The 17168-nt window shown below is 39.5% G+C and overlaps 1 protein-coding gene across 2 annotated transcripts; it reads right to left on the bottom strand.

The window, feature by feature from the left end:
- Positions 1-3670: 3670 nt before the first annotated feature.
- On the bottom strand, positions 3671-16368 carry pdk4 (pyruvate dehydrogenase kinase, isozyme 4). Of its 2 annotated transcripts, XM_048229012.1 has the most exons (11): positions 15753-16363; positions 15263-15404; positions 10849-10920; positions 10070-10254; positions 9829-9918; positions 9302-9379; positions 8044-8120; positions 7663-7761; positions 7126-7236; positions 6668-6781; positions 3671-6413 (listed from the first exon to the last, which is right to left on the bottom strand). In XM_048229012.1, exons 1-11 carry the CDS (start codon positions 15865-15867, stop codon positions 6270-6272), a joined length of 1227 nt encoding a protein of 408 aa, XP_048084969.1. In that variant the 5' UTR covers positions 15868-16363; the 3' UTR covers positions 3671-6269. The 2 variants fall into 2 exon arrangements, 1 of the variants encoding a protein (XP_048084969.1); XR_007191955.1 differs by lacking the exons at positions 3671-6413; positions 6668-6781; positions 7126-7236 and having other exon boundaries at positions 9241-9379; positions 15753-16368.
- Positions 16369-17168: the final 800 nt, after the last annotated feature.

Genomic DNA, 17168 nt, shown 5'->3' with positions numbered 1-17168 from the left:
AAGTGGAACACAACAAATGCTCCATAGTGATTCAGTTTGATCAGATGCCCTTTCATACATTCTCATAGAAAAGAAAAGAAGTAACTCTTTTTGATATATAAATATAAAACATGAAACATGTCTTACAAACTATATTTCATTGCAGCCAGAGACATAATTGCAACCAGGGATGAACAAAAATAAACCCAGCACCTGGACCTATATCTTCATGAGTAGGCCTTACTTAAATAACCATCAAATGTGAATGACAAATTTTTAGATGCACCTTAAAGCAAAATATTCATGCACGATTATGCAGTTCTTTAACAGCTTCAAACTCTAACTCTAACTCAAAAAAGTCTTTAATATTGCCAGAACGTCTGGTATTTCATATATAACTTTGTTCTCACAGGTAGGAGCATTTCCGGATTTTAGGCGAACTGGATATCCCTTTAGCACTGGGCACCCCAGTGTGTTGAACACTGACGGAAAGGGCAACTTCTACATCATGTTACTTTACACTTGCATTAGAGATACTGTCCATCCCTAGTTGCAGAAAAATGAAAAATAGATGATGCTTGAAGTATGAACTGTCAATGTCAAACTAAAAGCAGTACACTACTGTATATACTATACTTTAATATGATATGTAGATTATTGTATAAGTAAAATATGATCAAAACCTTTTAGTGTGTAGTCTAATTGCCTTAATGTGATGCAGACCAACACATGCTGACCCGGCAGCTCATGTGGTCCTGTAATTGGGGCTGTTAGGTGGAGGGGGGGGGGGGGGGGGTAAGGCCTCCAGGCTGTCTTCTCGACCACCACCAGTAGCATCTGGAATCCATGATTCTCCCGACCAGGAGAGCCACACAACCACTCATCTCTACCGCTGGCAAGGAGCCGAAACCACCAACACATAACTTATCACTAAAAAGCTTTGGAAGCAAGAGAAGCCACACATTCATACTCCTGCTCAGAATGTCTGTGTGTGTGTGTGTGTGTGTATTGATGGGAATTAAGTCTGTGCTCTGTCTTAACATTCATTTTTGTCTTTCAAGATAACAAGAAGATAGACATACTGTACAGTGAAAAGTATCCCCCCCCCCTTGGAGATTTCCACTTTTACTGCTTTTATGGAATCTTGAAATAATTTGGCCTTTTTTACAGTAATTTACAAAAATCCCCTCTTTAATGTCAAAGTGAAAAAAGATTTTTACAAAGTAGTATTAATTAATTAAAAATAAATAATGCAAAATAAGTGATTGCATAAATATTCACCAACTTCAAGGCAGCATTGAGTATATGCACCTTTGGCCACAATTAAAGCATGGAGTCTGCGTAGATACTGTAGGTCTCAGTTAGGCTTGCACATCTAAATACTGCAATTTTACTCCATTTTTCTTTGCAAAACCGCTTATGCTCTGCCAGGTTGGAAGGGGATCGGGTGTGAACAGCAATTTTTTATCCAGCCACAGATTTTCAATAGGATTTCAATAGGATCTGGGCTTTCTCGGCCATTCCAGAACATTCACCTTGTTGTCTTTAAACCATTTCTGTATAGTTTTTGTACTGTAGGCTTAAACTCATTGTCTTGTTGGAGAGTACATATCCTCCCAAGTCGTAGTTCTCTTGCAGACTGAATCAGATTGTCCTTCGGGATTTCCATATATTTTGCTGAATTCATTTTTCTTTTAGGTTTACAAGCCTTCCAGGGTCTGCTGCCAAGAAGTATCCCAACAGCACGATGCTACCACCACAATGCTTCAAATTAGGGTTGGTGCATTTTTGGTGATGTGCAGTGTTTGGTGCCTGTCAAAATACTGTAGCATCTGATGGCCAAAAAGCTCAATTTTGGTATCATCAGACCAATAAACCTTCTTTCATTTGACCTTGGAGTCTCCACATGTCTTTGGGCAAACTTAAGTTGAGAATTAATAAGAGCTTTGCGACTCACCCAAAGAGCTCTGACTGGTGAAGAATATGGGCAAAAGTTGCTGTATGCAGGTTCTCCCATCTTAGCTGCTGATATGAAGCTTTTAACTTCTTCAGAGTTGTCATACGTGCATCAGTGGCCTCCCCCCCCCCCACCAGTACTCTTCTTGAACAGTCACTCAGTTTGTGGTGACGGTCTGCTCTAGGCAGATTTGCAATATTCCTTACATTCCTTAATGATGGATTTCACAGCAGGGAAGGTACAGTGACTTAAAAAATGTTTTTGCATCCCCTCACTTATGCTTTTCAATAACCTTTTCTTTGAGTTGTTTGGAGTGTTATTTTGTCTTCATGGTGGAATTATAGCTAAGAATACTGATTGACCAATGACTGGACCTTCCAGGCGCAGGTGTCTTTATATTTCTATACTATACACATTCACTGCACTCAGGCAATTTTCATTTAACTAATTGTGAGACTTTTAGCACCAATTGGCTGGACAGCTGCTGATTTCAGTCACTTTAAGGGCAGGTGAATATTTATGCAATCTCTTATTTTGCATTATATATTTTTAATAAATTAACATTACGTAGTAAAAAAATGCTTTCAGAGTGGAGTTTTGTAAATTATTGTAAAAAAAGGCCAAATTAAATTGACAAAGATTCCATTTATTTAAGCAATAAAAGGGGAAATATCCAAGGGGGTTAATACTTTTTATAGGCACTATAGATAGATAGATAGATAGATAGATAGATAGATTTATTGATCCCCAAGGGAAAATTCAGTATATGCTAGAAGACAGATATTATCTATAGAGACAGTAGAGCTGCTAAACTGTGAACAATAGACCTGGGAGACTCCATTCTTGGAAACAGCCTTGGATATATAAAAAAAGTGTGGGACATTGTAAAGATGATTGTCGAGTCAGCCCGTGCTCAAAGACCTTAAAATAGAGAAGTGTTTTATGAGTGCTGGGCTCAAGTGTCAATGTGTGTAAGGTATGTGTGTGGACTTGATGTTCTCCGCACAGTATAGAGCACCAGACAAATGATAGAAAGGCAGAACTGTGTGTCCCGGGCATGGCTGGCCATTGGCCAAGAATAGGCGTTGACACGTAGCCAGAAACAGCTCTCGCCTGCTCGCTGAAAACAAGCAAGAGGTCACAGAGCTCTGAAGGGGGAAAAAGGACCCTCCACAGCATGCAAGGGGAGCAAATTACAGGGCCCACTTTGCAAATAGGTGCCAGAAGGGTGTCTCTGAAAATAATACAAACAAGATTAAGCTGAAACTAAGGGAGGGACACAACTTTCTAGGGAACATTGTGTTCCTTGCATTGTAGTTGCGTTAATCAAATCAAAAAAGCCCCCTACCTGTTCCTGAGATAGCATCTGTATCTGTTATATAAATGTTTTGGCTTCATGCTAGAAAAGATAGACAGATAATTGTTTCTCCTCCTATTTTTATTGAGATAAACAGATTTTTTTACATGCTATGCCTGTGCAGTGCAACTAACTAAACAGGCATGTCTCCCATGACCACACTATGTAAAAACGATGATAGTGCATTACCATGTAGCACACTCATTGAAAGAAATGTTCAGAATGATGTTTACCGTCTAACTGAATGCATGACAAGACCCATAATTCGGGCAAGTCTTAGTTAGGCCAAAAAGCCCAAACAAAAACATGACTTATTTGAACAATGAGTGAATTTTATCAAATATGTTTTTCCAATGGAGACAGACCAACAGACAGGCTTCAAGATGATTAATTTTAATGAGGAGTCACTCAAAACCAGCAATTCTGCAATTCCCTCGAGGAACACTGAGTGAAAGTCAACTAATCATTCTTTTGACCAGGCACATGTACAGTACATACAAGCACATAGGCACAGCAATCATCAGAGTGATACAAAAATAACAGAAGTGCAGCAAACATGGCTTACCCTCTATAACCTGAGACCATACAAAATAGAGGAGTAAATCATTATTAATTATTATAATATAATGGAAGAGGTAAAAACAAAACAATGACAATTAGTTATCATGCTCATCCTCTCTCAACATTGTCTTTTCATCTCAAAAAGCACCAACTTAGACCAAAGGTTAATAAAGGTAAAGAATATAAGCAGAGCTGTTAGTCTCAAAGTCTCACACTACATTACAGCATATTTTTTTCACCAAAACAGTTGCTTAAGGCCCCCACATTGCTCTGTGTGCAAATCATTGAAAGCCCCCACTGATGTAGAAAGCCTGCAGTGATCAATACACAGCTGATATGTTCACACGAATACCTCAACTTAACAAAAGGACTGTAGTCATTATTCAAGGTCCCCCACATAGAATAAAACAGAATGGCAGGCAATTGTTTGCGTTGTGTTGGCATGGGCTAAAATGCATTTGATTCGTATTGCTCTGGCGAGATTGGCAAATGAAGAACTGTCCTTAGCAGACATGCCCACACCCTGGCAGGGGAAACACGTCGCCAGTCGGAGGGAACACAAACAATCTTCTGGTCAAAGTTCACACATATTGACAGACTCAAAGACTTTTATCATGGGCTACATTATGCTGGTGTTTGGCACCTCTCTTGGCAACAAGATAAATACACAGTAACCTTTTGGATCTTAAAGGTGCAGTATGTAATTGTTTAGTTTTTTAGTTAATCTGAATGTATGATCACATCAGGCTTCCCTGTACCAGAGTCATTGAACAATGGGTAGAATGATCTCTCCTGTTGGAAATTTCACAATACCCTTTGGATTTTAACTAATTAGGAGGTCTAGCAAACTCAGCAATCAGGGACTTCCTGGGTTTCAGCCAAATACAAAAATGCAGGAGACTGGTATGGAGGTTTGTTTTCAAATCTGGCAAGTGCTCTGGTAGTTAGCTTCATTAGCAGATCTGGCATATTGTGATTGTAGTTTTATCAAAAAGTGTCATTCATGTAACTTTGTACCTTGACATTAAAAAAACCTCTGATGCAAATCATTTAAAGTGGCAAATTAAATAAATGGAGTGTCTTGGAAATACATATGGTCGGTGGGTCCATACAAAAATATTTTGAATTTTGAGAACCCCTGAATTTACTCCAATTTAAAACATATCAATCCCTTTATACCCAGATGCCAATGCAAGCTTTCAAGCCTCTATCACTAATACATGCACATAGATTCTACAGTAAGTTATATATTCTGAAAATAGTATACATTTCATTAAAAAGCAAATACTTTTGTTAAAACAAGAAAAACATTTTTGTATGAGTTTTTCACTGAACTTCTTTTTCACTGAACATATCAGTTATAGAGCTTACCATGAGCTCACCATGGTCATGGTAATAATTTGAAAATTCTATACTGGCTCTCTTTCTGTGTATTTATCTAATTGAAAAAGGCCATTTAAACTACTTGGACATTTGTTTGTTTGTCTGTTTGCTTCTTACTGTATATGGCCTTTTTGAACAATTATAAAATGTATCGATAAATACATGAGACACTACCTATACCACCACATCTCTCTCTTACTTTAACAAAAGATGTTCTTATGATTTTGATATCGTAATTCATTTACAACTGATGCTATTGTCAATGGTACTCTCTCACAATATCTTACATGCTTCTTATGAAATACGATAATGCATATGAATCTCCCAAACTTAACTTTCTTCAGTCATGTTGAGGTCTGTCTTCAAAACTCCTTTCTTTTTTGTTAGTTTGATTAGGGCAATTTCAGAAGTGAAATGAATATACAGGCTTACTATAGTCAGTCCACATTGGACGAAAAAGAAGACATAAAGGTTTCTTAAATGTGACCAGCACTATAACTATCCTCACAGTGACAGGTTGTGTTATGCGGTACAACGATGAAATTCACTGAGACATGAAACAAATACCACTGCTGTAAAATCCAGTGATACATCTTTGCATTGAAATTCTCAAGTAGTTGAAATGACTGAGGCTACAGTACATGTAGACTTGTGTCTTGTAAGACAAAAACTTATTTTCTGGACTCTGTTGGCAAATATAGTGTTAACATTAGTTGTTAGTCTGAGCTACAATGTTAGAAATAAACTGAAATAATGAAAGAAAATGTGTCTCCTAAGATCTACAAATGCCCCATTATCTGATGATTGTGACATTTATGTCATCTGTCAAAATGATATCTTGCCTCAGCAATAATAATACATGCGCTATTCCCGCACAATGGGTCATACAGAAGACTTCATTGTGAGAAAGCAATGTCCACATTACACAGCATCCAAGCCAACAACTTGCTTAGATCCTCAGCTTGGAGTGAAACAGGAGTGACTCCATTATCTTGCTCTCTTCTGTCATCACACACTGTTATCTGTCCAATTTTACACGCTAAACTCATACTTCCCCATCTTCTTGGGTTCCTTGCTGGGGATGCACCAGTCATCGGCCTCTATGCTCGTCTGATAATGCCTTAGCGCAGACTTGTTGAAGACGGGAAGCCTTTCAATAGACTCCGTGGATAAGGCCTTGAAATCAAACACAGAGAGCAACATTGCATTTTTTTCAAGATCAGACAAGGCTCTCTTTCTCCCTCTCAGCTGAAGGTCACATGGATTCATTAAACCCTTATCCACGATTAGATTTAAAAAATAAAGCCTGTGAATGATGTAATTCCTAAGTTAAGCAAAAACCTTAAAATAAGATATCTCAACTTAATCCAGATGGTTTTGACCTTGCATTTCTAAAGATGAAGTTATATATAAATATATAAAGGTGCTACCTTCAGGTAGATGACAGCAGATGTTCCATAGCCTTCCATGGAGTAGAGCTGAAGATCACCCTGGAAGTACTTGGCGTACAAACGTGAAATGGGAAGGCCGTAGCCAAATCCTGCCTGCAGTGAAACAGTTGAAACCCTGGATGAGTGAATGGCTAACTGTGCTGACCATGCCCTCTGTAAAGTAGCTAATTTACAAAACTGTTTACTTCTTCTAACTGTTTGTTAAACATTGTTAATTGTGAAACAGTTGTCAGTGCTGGTGCACACTATTGACTTGACCAACCTGACAGACAAAACCACAATTTGTATGTAATTCTTCAAAACTATGTAACAGTATTTTTACAATGACCTAAGTGTTAAATAAAAAGATTACCCTTTTATAGATACATTTTTGAAACCATACAGAATAGGTGGAATTGTCTTCCCAAGATAGAATGTAGCTACAGTATAAGGATTACCAAAGGAGCATTGCGCGCATTGTCAATCACAGGACTTGGTGCCGTGGAGTACATGTAGCTGAAGAGACGCTCAATCTTCCTCAAAGGAACGCCACCACCTCTGTCTGACATCTGAAACAAAACACACCATATGAAGGGTCCTCACGGGTGGTGGTGGGGGGGGGGTTATGCTCACGGTGTCAGGTCCGACGTCTCATATGAAGTGAAAACATTTAAATTCCTGCACATTTACAGGAGCTGTTTCAGTCCTTAATATTCATTCATTTAGGAAAATTATTTGTTTAGTTTAGTTTGTTTGTAAAATGTGGTGTTACAGGCATAACATAAATTATGTGTCTGAATGACAACATAGTCATCACACTGGAAGGCTTACTTTATTACAACTTTATTATTAGACTTAATTTATTACATTACTTCATTACAACATTACTTACTACTTCATAGAACTTTTAAATCATTATAAATATTTATGAAGCAAAATCACATTAATTGAACACACCCTTCACACTGCAGCACCAGCACAGGTGGATAACTTACTTTTATTGTCAGGTCTTCACTACCTAGTGACACTCTGACCTTAACAGGTGGGATAGATATGCTGTTTTCATGGGTCTCCACTGTGGCTCTCATGGCATTCTGTCGAAGAGGAAGGCATTCTATTCAAAACAGCTGACGACAATTGATAACAATGATTTATTTCACCAAGATGGCAGACTTCTAGCTCTTAGATTTCTTATGGTGTAAAATGTAAGCAGATAAACATGAGAGAGTGTAAACAGATAAACATGAATAACAAACCGTATGACTGATAAAAACCCTAAATCAGGCACAGATCATGAACAGCACTGTTTGGTCTGAGTCACCCTGGCCTACTGTAGGCAAAAAAAAACGCGGCTTTGACTTAACCACAGACTGTACCTTAAAGAGCTCAAACAGCATGTGGTATAGATGAGAGGGGACATAGACGATGTGCAGAGGCGAGTCAGGGTCTTTGGCTGCAACAAAAGGAAAAACACAGGTTTTAAAATCAAATCAATTACACAAATAAGATAAGGGGATAGCAGCTAGGGACTTTGGCATGTGCGGTGTTTTTATAAAGGCTCAAAAACTTCCATCAAGTGTCTGAGGTAAGCTGTTTACCCAGCATCGATAAGGGCTTGTGCGTGCCGAGTTATTATGTAGCAGCGTGCAGCAACTGTCAAGCACTTCAATTCAAGAGAGCTTCATGCTTACATTACAGACATGAAAACACATCATATGAACTCTAGTGTCTGACAAATGGTGTGGTCTCAACCTGCAGCATAGTACAATTCAATCTGATTCTAAATGTATATCTATAATAATACCTTACTGCATGGTAAAAAAAAAAAAAAAAAAAATTTTTTAAAGAGATGACCAGATCCAAACTTCATGGAACAACGTGAGGGAGGTTACTACTATTTATTTACATGCCATTTGTAAACAACCAACAAATCAACATGTCAGCAAGTCTGAAAGCCGGGAATGCCCGAAACCTTAAAAACCCACATACAGTACATCAAGAAGTTATTTAATCATGCTCACTGTATTGCTTTGATGCAAGCGAGAGGGTTGCCAGATGCATATAAGTATTGCACATAACTTGCACAAATCACTCCAGAAATAAAGTTGCAGGCAATTGTGTAGACCACAGCATTCCTCATTGCAAAAGTAGCCAACCAAACACTGAAACTTTAATTTGGAATTAAGAACGGAGCAACGACTGACAGCTCAACTCATGCTGAAAGTAAGCAAACCCATTTACATGCAGTTGGATAAACCAACATAATTGCAGGCTTCAAGTGCTTCGCATGGTCAGGTTTCATGCCCATGTGAAATGTGCCATTCTCCTACGCCCACAGCCAAGTGTGAGTATCTCTTTACCCACAAGCACCATGCAAAATGTGTCTGGGGTCTGCGTTGATGAAGCAAGTATGGGGTTTCCCAGCACACCTATCATCCGCTCCACAAACATGCAAGGTAAACATATCCGATATGAAAGCACCTCTCTACGTACAGTAAGTGGTGTAAACAAGGGCAGAGGACAGTCAGTGTGCGATGTGTTACGTTAATCTGGTCTGACAGCTCAAAACTCACCATGCACACAGTATACAAAGACAGACTGAACTGAAAGGTTTGACTGAGAAGAGTCTCTCACAGTTCACTTGCTTGATCTCCATTTCGGGGGAGGTCAGGTAGTATTGTTCACACAGCATCTTGGAGGTCTCAAAGGCATCTGGTGGCGGCAGAAGCACACACACACACATACACACGGGTGAGTTATTCTGCAGGTGGCCTAAACCAACCGCTCACAAGACCTGACACACACAAATACACACACACACATAAACAAACAAATCTCTTTTCATAACACATCATAGTTTTCATATGAAATACCTGGACTCACAAGTGGAAAACCATGAAGTATCTGTCTAGATGAAATAACCATGAATGTACAGAGAATGGCCTGTTGGGGTCAGTTGTCTGTGTTGCTAGAATTTACTTCATACAATCTATTAGATATGACACATGTCAACTTCTGCTCTAATTTCAGAGGCGTGTGTTAAATCACTTGCAAAAAGCCATCATTGCATTGCTGCCTTCAAGCACAGGATTTAACCTTTAGCCAATATCTTATCTAGAAGCAACTGACTCATTATTTCATTACTTTCTCATTATCATTACCTTTCACTACCTCCACCACGTCGCAGTTGGGATCAATGCAGCCTATATGTTTAGGGTGGGCTGGGTTGGCACTTCCATCAAATATTAGCGCTGTCAATAACAAAAAGAACATACAGATTCAATCAATGTATACTCTACATATCCAATCCATGTGTACACAATGAATGCATGTCCCTTTCTCTTTGTAGGGAGTGGGACTACATGTAGCATGCATAATGAGTACTGAGTACAGAAAACTCACTGTGTTGGTTCATGATCATGCGGGTGGAGATACGACTCATGTAGAAGCGGTCCAGGAAGTACTGGACATTCTGATTGGTCACTGGGTCGACACCAAAGGCCTCTTTGTATTCCAGCACTCCCTGGGCCATGGTGGGCACAACGTTGTTGTGCCGATTTCGCACATTGACAAGCGTCTCTGTGAACCTGTGACAACATGATAAACAATATTGACTCAGGCTGTCATTTATTCATGAAATCAGAAGTAGTGTTCCATTAAGAACCCACTGTCAGACAGCTGACAGTCACAGGTCATTGGCTTATCAGTTCAAACAAACATCTGTCTAGGAATTCCTGCCATGGGATATCTGAATGGTCCATCTTTATCGCGGTGGACGCTAACAATAACCACCTGGATACAAACACCAGGTATGTGGTAAGAACTTGCTCATGGTACAGTGAACTGACAGTGAGTTCACGAGGGTAAAAGAATGCAGCAGTAATCCACAAGCTGAATGCATCATAAGATTGCTGTCACTTTTCACTACTGCTCCTTGATCCAGGGTTTCAGTAAATAAGGAAAGGAAAAGTCTTAACACCACCATCCCAGTGAAAGCAAGGTATAATCACATTGCTCAGATTGCATAAAGGTAGCATTTTAAAGTGTTTAAAGTGTTGTTTTTTTCACAAGGAATTCTTTTTTCACCTTGCTGTCTGTATGGACTGTGTTTTGACTATACACACTAGTTCAGCTGAAGCACTGCCTACGAGTGAGTGGTGTGCTGCAATGGTGATACTCACTTTTTCAAGACCTTTTTGTCATCAGGATCTTTTTCTAGAAAATCCACTAATTCCATGAGACTCTGTGCATACCTGTAGAAAAAAAGAACATAAAACCATCAGTGAAATACTCTGCTATGCACAACAAAGCAGAAACAAATCCTCACTAACGCTTTGAACTTTTTGTAGATTTTTCCACAAGATATGTCAACAACACAATTAGCCTCAATCAAAACAACAGTACATTTTTCTAGGCTGTAGTCAGCCTGAAACCCAGCCAGGTCACAAAAAAAAGAAGCCCGGCCCAATAGAAGCGGAGAGTACATGCTGCAGCTTCATAACACAGAATTACATAAATGCTTTAAACTGGGATGACAGGGCAGTGTTTGGAGAGGCAACATGGGCAACAGCTCAACCACAAAACAAAGAGCAGAGGTCATCATTGTGAAAGTGCAATTAATCAGGGTGCCCACGAGGAACGCAGACACATTTTGAGACAGTCAAAAGGGCAGCATTTATGTAACCCGATGCTATTGCAGAAGCTGAATGGCAGAGGCAAGACAGACATCACTTGCAGACTGTAGAGCATTCCTTAATGGGAGGATGAACAATGTGATACTGCATCAGTCATTTATTAATGATGTATTACTATTATAAATGTGCATTTAACACACTGTCTAGAAGATTCTTTTACAACTTTTACAATACAGTATGTTTTCCAATCATTCCAAGGTGTTTATTTAGATGTCATATAGAACAATCTATTGGAGTGTGACGTTTCTATTGAAATAGAAGGACTATCAGCTGGTTCTGCTGATGATATATTGGCAGAAGATAGCCTATTATGAAATCTGAAATCTGTCCTTGTTCTAGCAAACTTGATTGGGTTTTCAGACCAGCCACGCCACTTCCGACAACAATGCTCTCATAATTCTTATTTGTTTGTTCAGTGATGATTTGCAATATGGAACCAATTAAACAAGCCAAGAAATATTTTTTTTTTCTTCAGGCGCCTGTAAATGATTCCTTTAAGAAGGCTGGAGAAGTCATTTTTAGCTCAGTTGCCTTTCATAGCTCATCACAGTTGCCAATCCAAACAGCATGGCTAACAGCTCCGGCACTGTTTATCATAGGGGTCTCCAACAGGTAGCAAAAGGTTTGAGGAAGATGTTCAGCTGATAGCCCAGTCACTTGGGAAACATGTTAAAATTCCTATGAAATCAAATTCACAGTCTATAAAGTATAAGTATGTATACTGTGTCTATAAAGTATAAGTATGTATACTGTGTATATAAGTATATATACTCTTTTGATCCGGGAAATTTGGTCTCTGCATTTATCCCAATCCGTGAACTAATGAAACACACTCAGCACACAGTGAACACACAGTGAGGTGAAGCACACACTAATCCCGGCGCAGTGAGCTGCAACAACAGCGGCGCTCGGTAATTCTTCACTTCAGCCGTGCCTACTGGTCGAGGTTCGAACCGGCAACCCTCCGGTTACAAGTCCGAAGCGCTAACCAGTAGGCCGCGGCTGCCCCCTAAAGAGAAGGTAAATGAGTTGAAAGGAACCTTTAAAAAAACATACAAATCTTATTCAGCGGTTTTGGGTGGAGATCAGCTACAGCATGTGAATACATGGCATGCTACTACTAACATAAAAGCTCTCAGCCATGTCCATTTTGTCAAAGTAGCCCTTGGAGGAAAACAGGTTGAAGACCCCTGCTTTTATCATGACTCCTTTCCCTTGAAGACCATGCTCAACCAGATAGATGTGAAAACAAAATGAGTGGTGTGTCCATACTAGCTCCCATGAATTACAAAAACCACAAACAATAACAACAATAATTATTTTTCACACTGGGATTCAACAAAACATTTTCTTTAACAAGGTAAGATATCTTAGGCCATCCTTAAAAAATTTTTGCCGTTTTTGCAGTAACCCGACCGACCCTGTCAATTTAGAACCGACCCAAATATTTATTTTTTTTCCCCTTTTAGTCCGACCGACTTGCGGTTGTAAACTTGCGTTAATACCGACCGATTGTTTTTTTTACTCTAAACAACCAATACAAATGCAATAAAATAATATTTCTTTTAGTAGGCCCAAGTATTGTGAATATAAATTGCCTACATGCAAAGCGTGGCTCACTTAAAAAAACCTGTGGCGTCATCTCTACACCATTGGTTTTACGATGTCACACTATGGCCTATGCTTCGTTTCATTCACACACAAACTGATGACGCTTTTACTTGGCATGAAGTTCTGGAAGAACTGTGGCCAGATCTTTTCTCATCCCTTCTCCCCCTAGTCTAACGGTGACCGTGTCGGAGTATTGAAATTGGTTGTGGTCTATTCAGCATTTCTCAAAATATGGGTCCGCAACATGGAGACTGCTGGTCCTTGGAGTCGTGGAGTGAAATTAGGCCCGGTGCTTCATCTGATAATTTGCTGCGCAGTTGATCAAGAAACCGGATCGACGAAAAAAAGAAAACAAACGTTTCTGCTATCGATGTCATTAAACATGGAGCCCTACAATTAAGTGGTGGTATGAGCATTCATTCAATGCGCGTCTGCGCGAGAGAAACTGAAACTAATCGATAACGTTGGTATCAAAGCTCCGCTTCAATCTGTTGGAAGGCTATTTATTTATTTAACGAAACTTAATAGAACGACGTTGTTTTTGGAACTTCCTTAGAAACAGAGCAGAGACTGTATAATACACTGTATAGCATTGAGTATTGTATAGTCAAATTTTAATATAACGTGGCCAAGAGCTATTGTAGCCTTCTTTCTGGGTACATGTAGATGAGCCTTATGACCCAAAAGTCTGCCATGACCGGGCCTCAGGTCAAAGAAGTTTGAGAAAGGCTGGTCTATATAACCTGCATCAGAATGAGGTTTGCAATGTTGCGCCTGAAGGCACGGGTTGAAGACCCAGTCAGTTACGTCACGATATGCACATTTGTGTAAATTCATTCCTACGTAATCACCATGACCAAAATTGTACTTTTTTTTTTTTTACTTTGAATCTTGAAAAAAAAAATATTCACCTACCTACCGACCCATTTTTAATTTTTTTTGGCTGTTACTGCAAACAAAAATATTTTTAAGGATGGCCTTAAGCGTCTGTCCGTTGTCAAGTGACAGGGCTTGGTAGCGTAGCTGTTACAATCTGATTTGAAGATATGAGGCAAGAGGTCATTAAGTGCAGTTATTTAACACAGCTGACCTGACCTTGAGACCCAGTCATGTTGTGGGCTAAGGGTAGTTAAACCTTTCCCTACAGTTGCTTGATTGTGAATTCATCTGATTCCTACAGATAAAATATGGAGGATATGCTTCTAGGAACTGTAAATCTGTCAGCTTCGGACACACTACAACTATCTTGGATAGGTATCTTTCTCTCTCACTCTCTTTAAGAAAAAAACATTAGAAGGACGACAAACTTAAAATTTGAAAAAATGAGTTCCCATACAAGTAACTACGGAACATATCACAATGAATGTAAAACCAAGTCATGGCTACAAAGTGTAAGTTACTAAATAAAATCTTATATCAGTCTGAAATGTTTATTCCAACAGCACATCTCAAGCGAAAGAGAAGTGCCTCCTGGCTATATTTATCCATGGTGTTTGATAGGAGCAGGCTGAGTGATTACTCAGGGTTATAAACTAGAAAGGACACTTAGACACTCCAGAGTTCAAAGGTTAAACTGTACAGAACTGGCTTGACAAGTATCCACATTGTCCTGCTAAAACGACACAAATATTGCTTTTCTGTCACTCCGCAGGCTAAGATGCACACACTGTTATGCAAGACTCATTGAACTTCTGACCTACAAATGTGCCAAACCACTCTGACGTCTGAGCTAGATTCATTCATCCACATACTGTAATTTTCTTGTTTCTCTTCTTCATTTTGGCAGGACTACATGAAAACTATGAAGGCCATCAGGTCATTTCGTTTTAGAGATAATTTAGCTAGTAGTCTAGTTTGTGAGATAGTGATCCCGTGCCTTAGTGCCATGATAACATTCCTCAGTTTGATTCTTTTACCCAGACCAATGGGTAGGCTATTGCACAAAAAAAAAACATTTGCATGATAGCATTCTATTTGAGGAATGTATGTGTGGCTTCTTTGCCCCATATGTATAACATTCCATAGTGTTTAAACAGCACTGACATAATAATACTGATCATTAATGTTCAGTAACCAATAATCATTACATCATTACAACACTTAGAAAAACTGGGAATGGGAATGTTTGAAGGGAAACTTCTTGATCCTTAATATCCTGCAGAACAAAGTCAGACGTGAAAATGCACTTGGCAAGATGCAAGCATTTGACCCTTCTATTAAGCCATGTTTAAGGCAGAGAACATAGCGTACAGGAATGGCTTGAGGGGGGGAAATGGTGGTCAACACTAACCAGCTCTGGAGCAATTGCAAGGATGGGGTGCGAAGCAGCTTGTCTGGAAGGAAGTCTATCTCTTTCATGATATTTGCGAGTCTAACAGGAAGCTCCTGGCGTAAAAACACAAACGAGGTCTTCTCGCAGGCGTTGGCAGACCCTGCAAGGCAAAGCACAGCGATTCTCATAGACTAAACAATTCTGTCATCCTGCGCTACCTAGATGAATGAATCTGTCCATATTTTGACTAAGCACCAAGACAATGGTATCGTGTGACATGTCACTTTCATTAAGAGTGTGTACGTGTTTTGGGAGAAATTTGAGTTTATCACAAGCTTAAAGACAGAATGGTGGCCACTATGGCATGCATATACGCATATGGCTACATGACAGATAGCCTATACATGTATGTCACAGAGTGAGGAGGGTGTAAGAAGTAAACACCGTCGTCAACAAATTAGATTATTAGTCTAAATGACACATGCTGCTGTAGGCTACTTAAACTTACCGAAGTCGATGAACTGCTTCATCGATAACGGTGAAGGTGAAAACTTGGAAAAGCGGTCCACTTGTTTTGGTATGTTAGACTTTGAGCTGTTCAGCAAAAGTTGTGCGAACTTCATTTTGACTCTACGTTACTCTAACGTTAACTTCCAAATAACCTTGAATCTGGTGACAGATCTTCTGTCGTTGCAATCAAATTTGCTCTTGATGAAGGAAGAAACAGTAGCCTATCCTTTATCAGTGGTTATGCAAGGAGAAAAAGACCATCACGTTACATGATATCTTCATCTGAAAATCGACATCCCCTAGCACTTGATTAGCTTAAATTCTCATACAGCACTGCTATGTCCCGTCCATTGACAAAATCCCTTTCTCTCTTGGTCCACGGTTGTTTTTCTTATTAAGTCCGGTGTGACATTCGCTTTGGTCATTCGGCTGGTGTCATGCCTTGCGCTGACCGTGGTATTCACGGGAACTAGCCTATGGAACTAGCCTACGCTCTGTCTTGTTTTGCTAAATATCCTCAAAGGGTGCCAACGACCAAATAGATGTAAACTCGATCTAGCCTATAGGCTTCACCCCACGCAACCTACAGCAAAATGTCTGTTATTTGTTGTGCACATGCGCAGAACAAATATAGAGCACAGGTCGTGGAGGAGGGTCTAAGTGTAGATAAAATGGAACACAATGATAAAACAACAACAAACTATACATCAACACATGTTCAGGTACCAGCTATTTTTATCCAACTCAGATAACACTGATTCCGATGCCAAATAAATATACCAATAAGACCCCATTTTTTAAAGGGCAATTAGGCCTACTGGTGACAGCACAGATTTGATCTCTAACCTAGGCTACTGTGACTTGACAGTCTTTTGACTCACAGGGCCTAGGCTACTGGATTAAAGCAATGACAGGAATGTAACACTCCACACAGTGTAGGCCTATCCTACCCTGATAACTTGCTTCCCTCTATAGGTCACCTTTTATAGTGCACCATGGTTTCTACCTCCACAGCTTTATCCATCTGTTGGCTATTCCCTGTAACACACACAACCTGTTCTTTTCTAAAGGGTCTAAATTCAAATAAGTAAATACATTTATGAGTGAAACAGGTGCGTTTCTAGATTGCATCAAGAGCAAAGCTCTGTGGGGTCATCTACACCTGGTAAATGGATTGCTGTTGGCCTTAAAGACCCTGCGATAAAAGCTATTCCTGAAAACATATGAAAAGAAAGTACACTGTGGAGTTAAAATTGGATGACCATTAAAAATGGACATAGTCATTTATTGTGTGTGTGTGTGTGTGTGTGTGTGTGTGTGTGTGTGTGTGTGTGTGTGTGTGTGTGTGTGTTAATTCTAAAAAGGGCTGCAATGAGCTCCCCACATCACTTTGCCTAAAGCAAGACCATGGAAG

The sequence above is a fragment of the Alosa alosa genome, chromosome 20 (assembly GCF_017589495.1).
Source record: "Alosa alosa isolate M-15738 ecotype Scorff River chromosome 20, AALO_Geno_1.1, whole genome shotgun sequence".
Classification (NCBI taxonomy): domain Eukaryota; kingdom Metazoa; phylum Chordata; class Actinopteri; order Clupeiformes; family Clupeidae; genus Alosa; species Alosa alosa.
Note: the sequence above shows the minus strand (reverse complement) of the source record. Positions and strands in the feature narration are given on the sequence as shown.

What these genes read in the sequence shown, in the direction of transcription:
- pdk4 (XM_048229012.1), bottom strand. Translation starts at nt 15,867, where the DNA reads ATGAAGTTCGCACAACTTTTGCTGAACAGCTCAAAGTCTAACATACCA. An exon ending in TTGCAATTGCTCCAGAGCTG is followed by an intron (nt 10,921 to 15,262) that starts GTTAGTGTTGAC and finishes TTTTTTCTACAG; the next exon opens with GTATGCACAGAGTCTCATGG. An exon ending in GGAGATCAAGCAAGTGAACT is followed by an intron (nt 8,121 to 9,301) that starts GTGAGAGACTCT and finishes CTTTTGTTGCAG; the next exon opens with CCAAAGACCCTGACTCGCCT.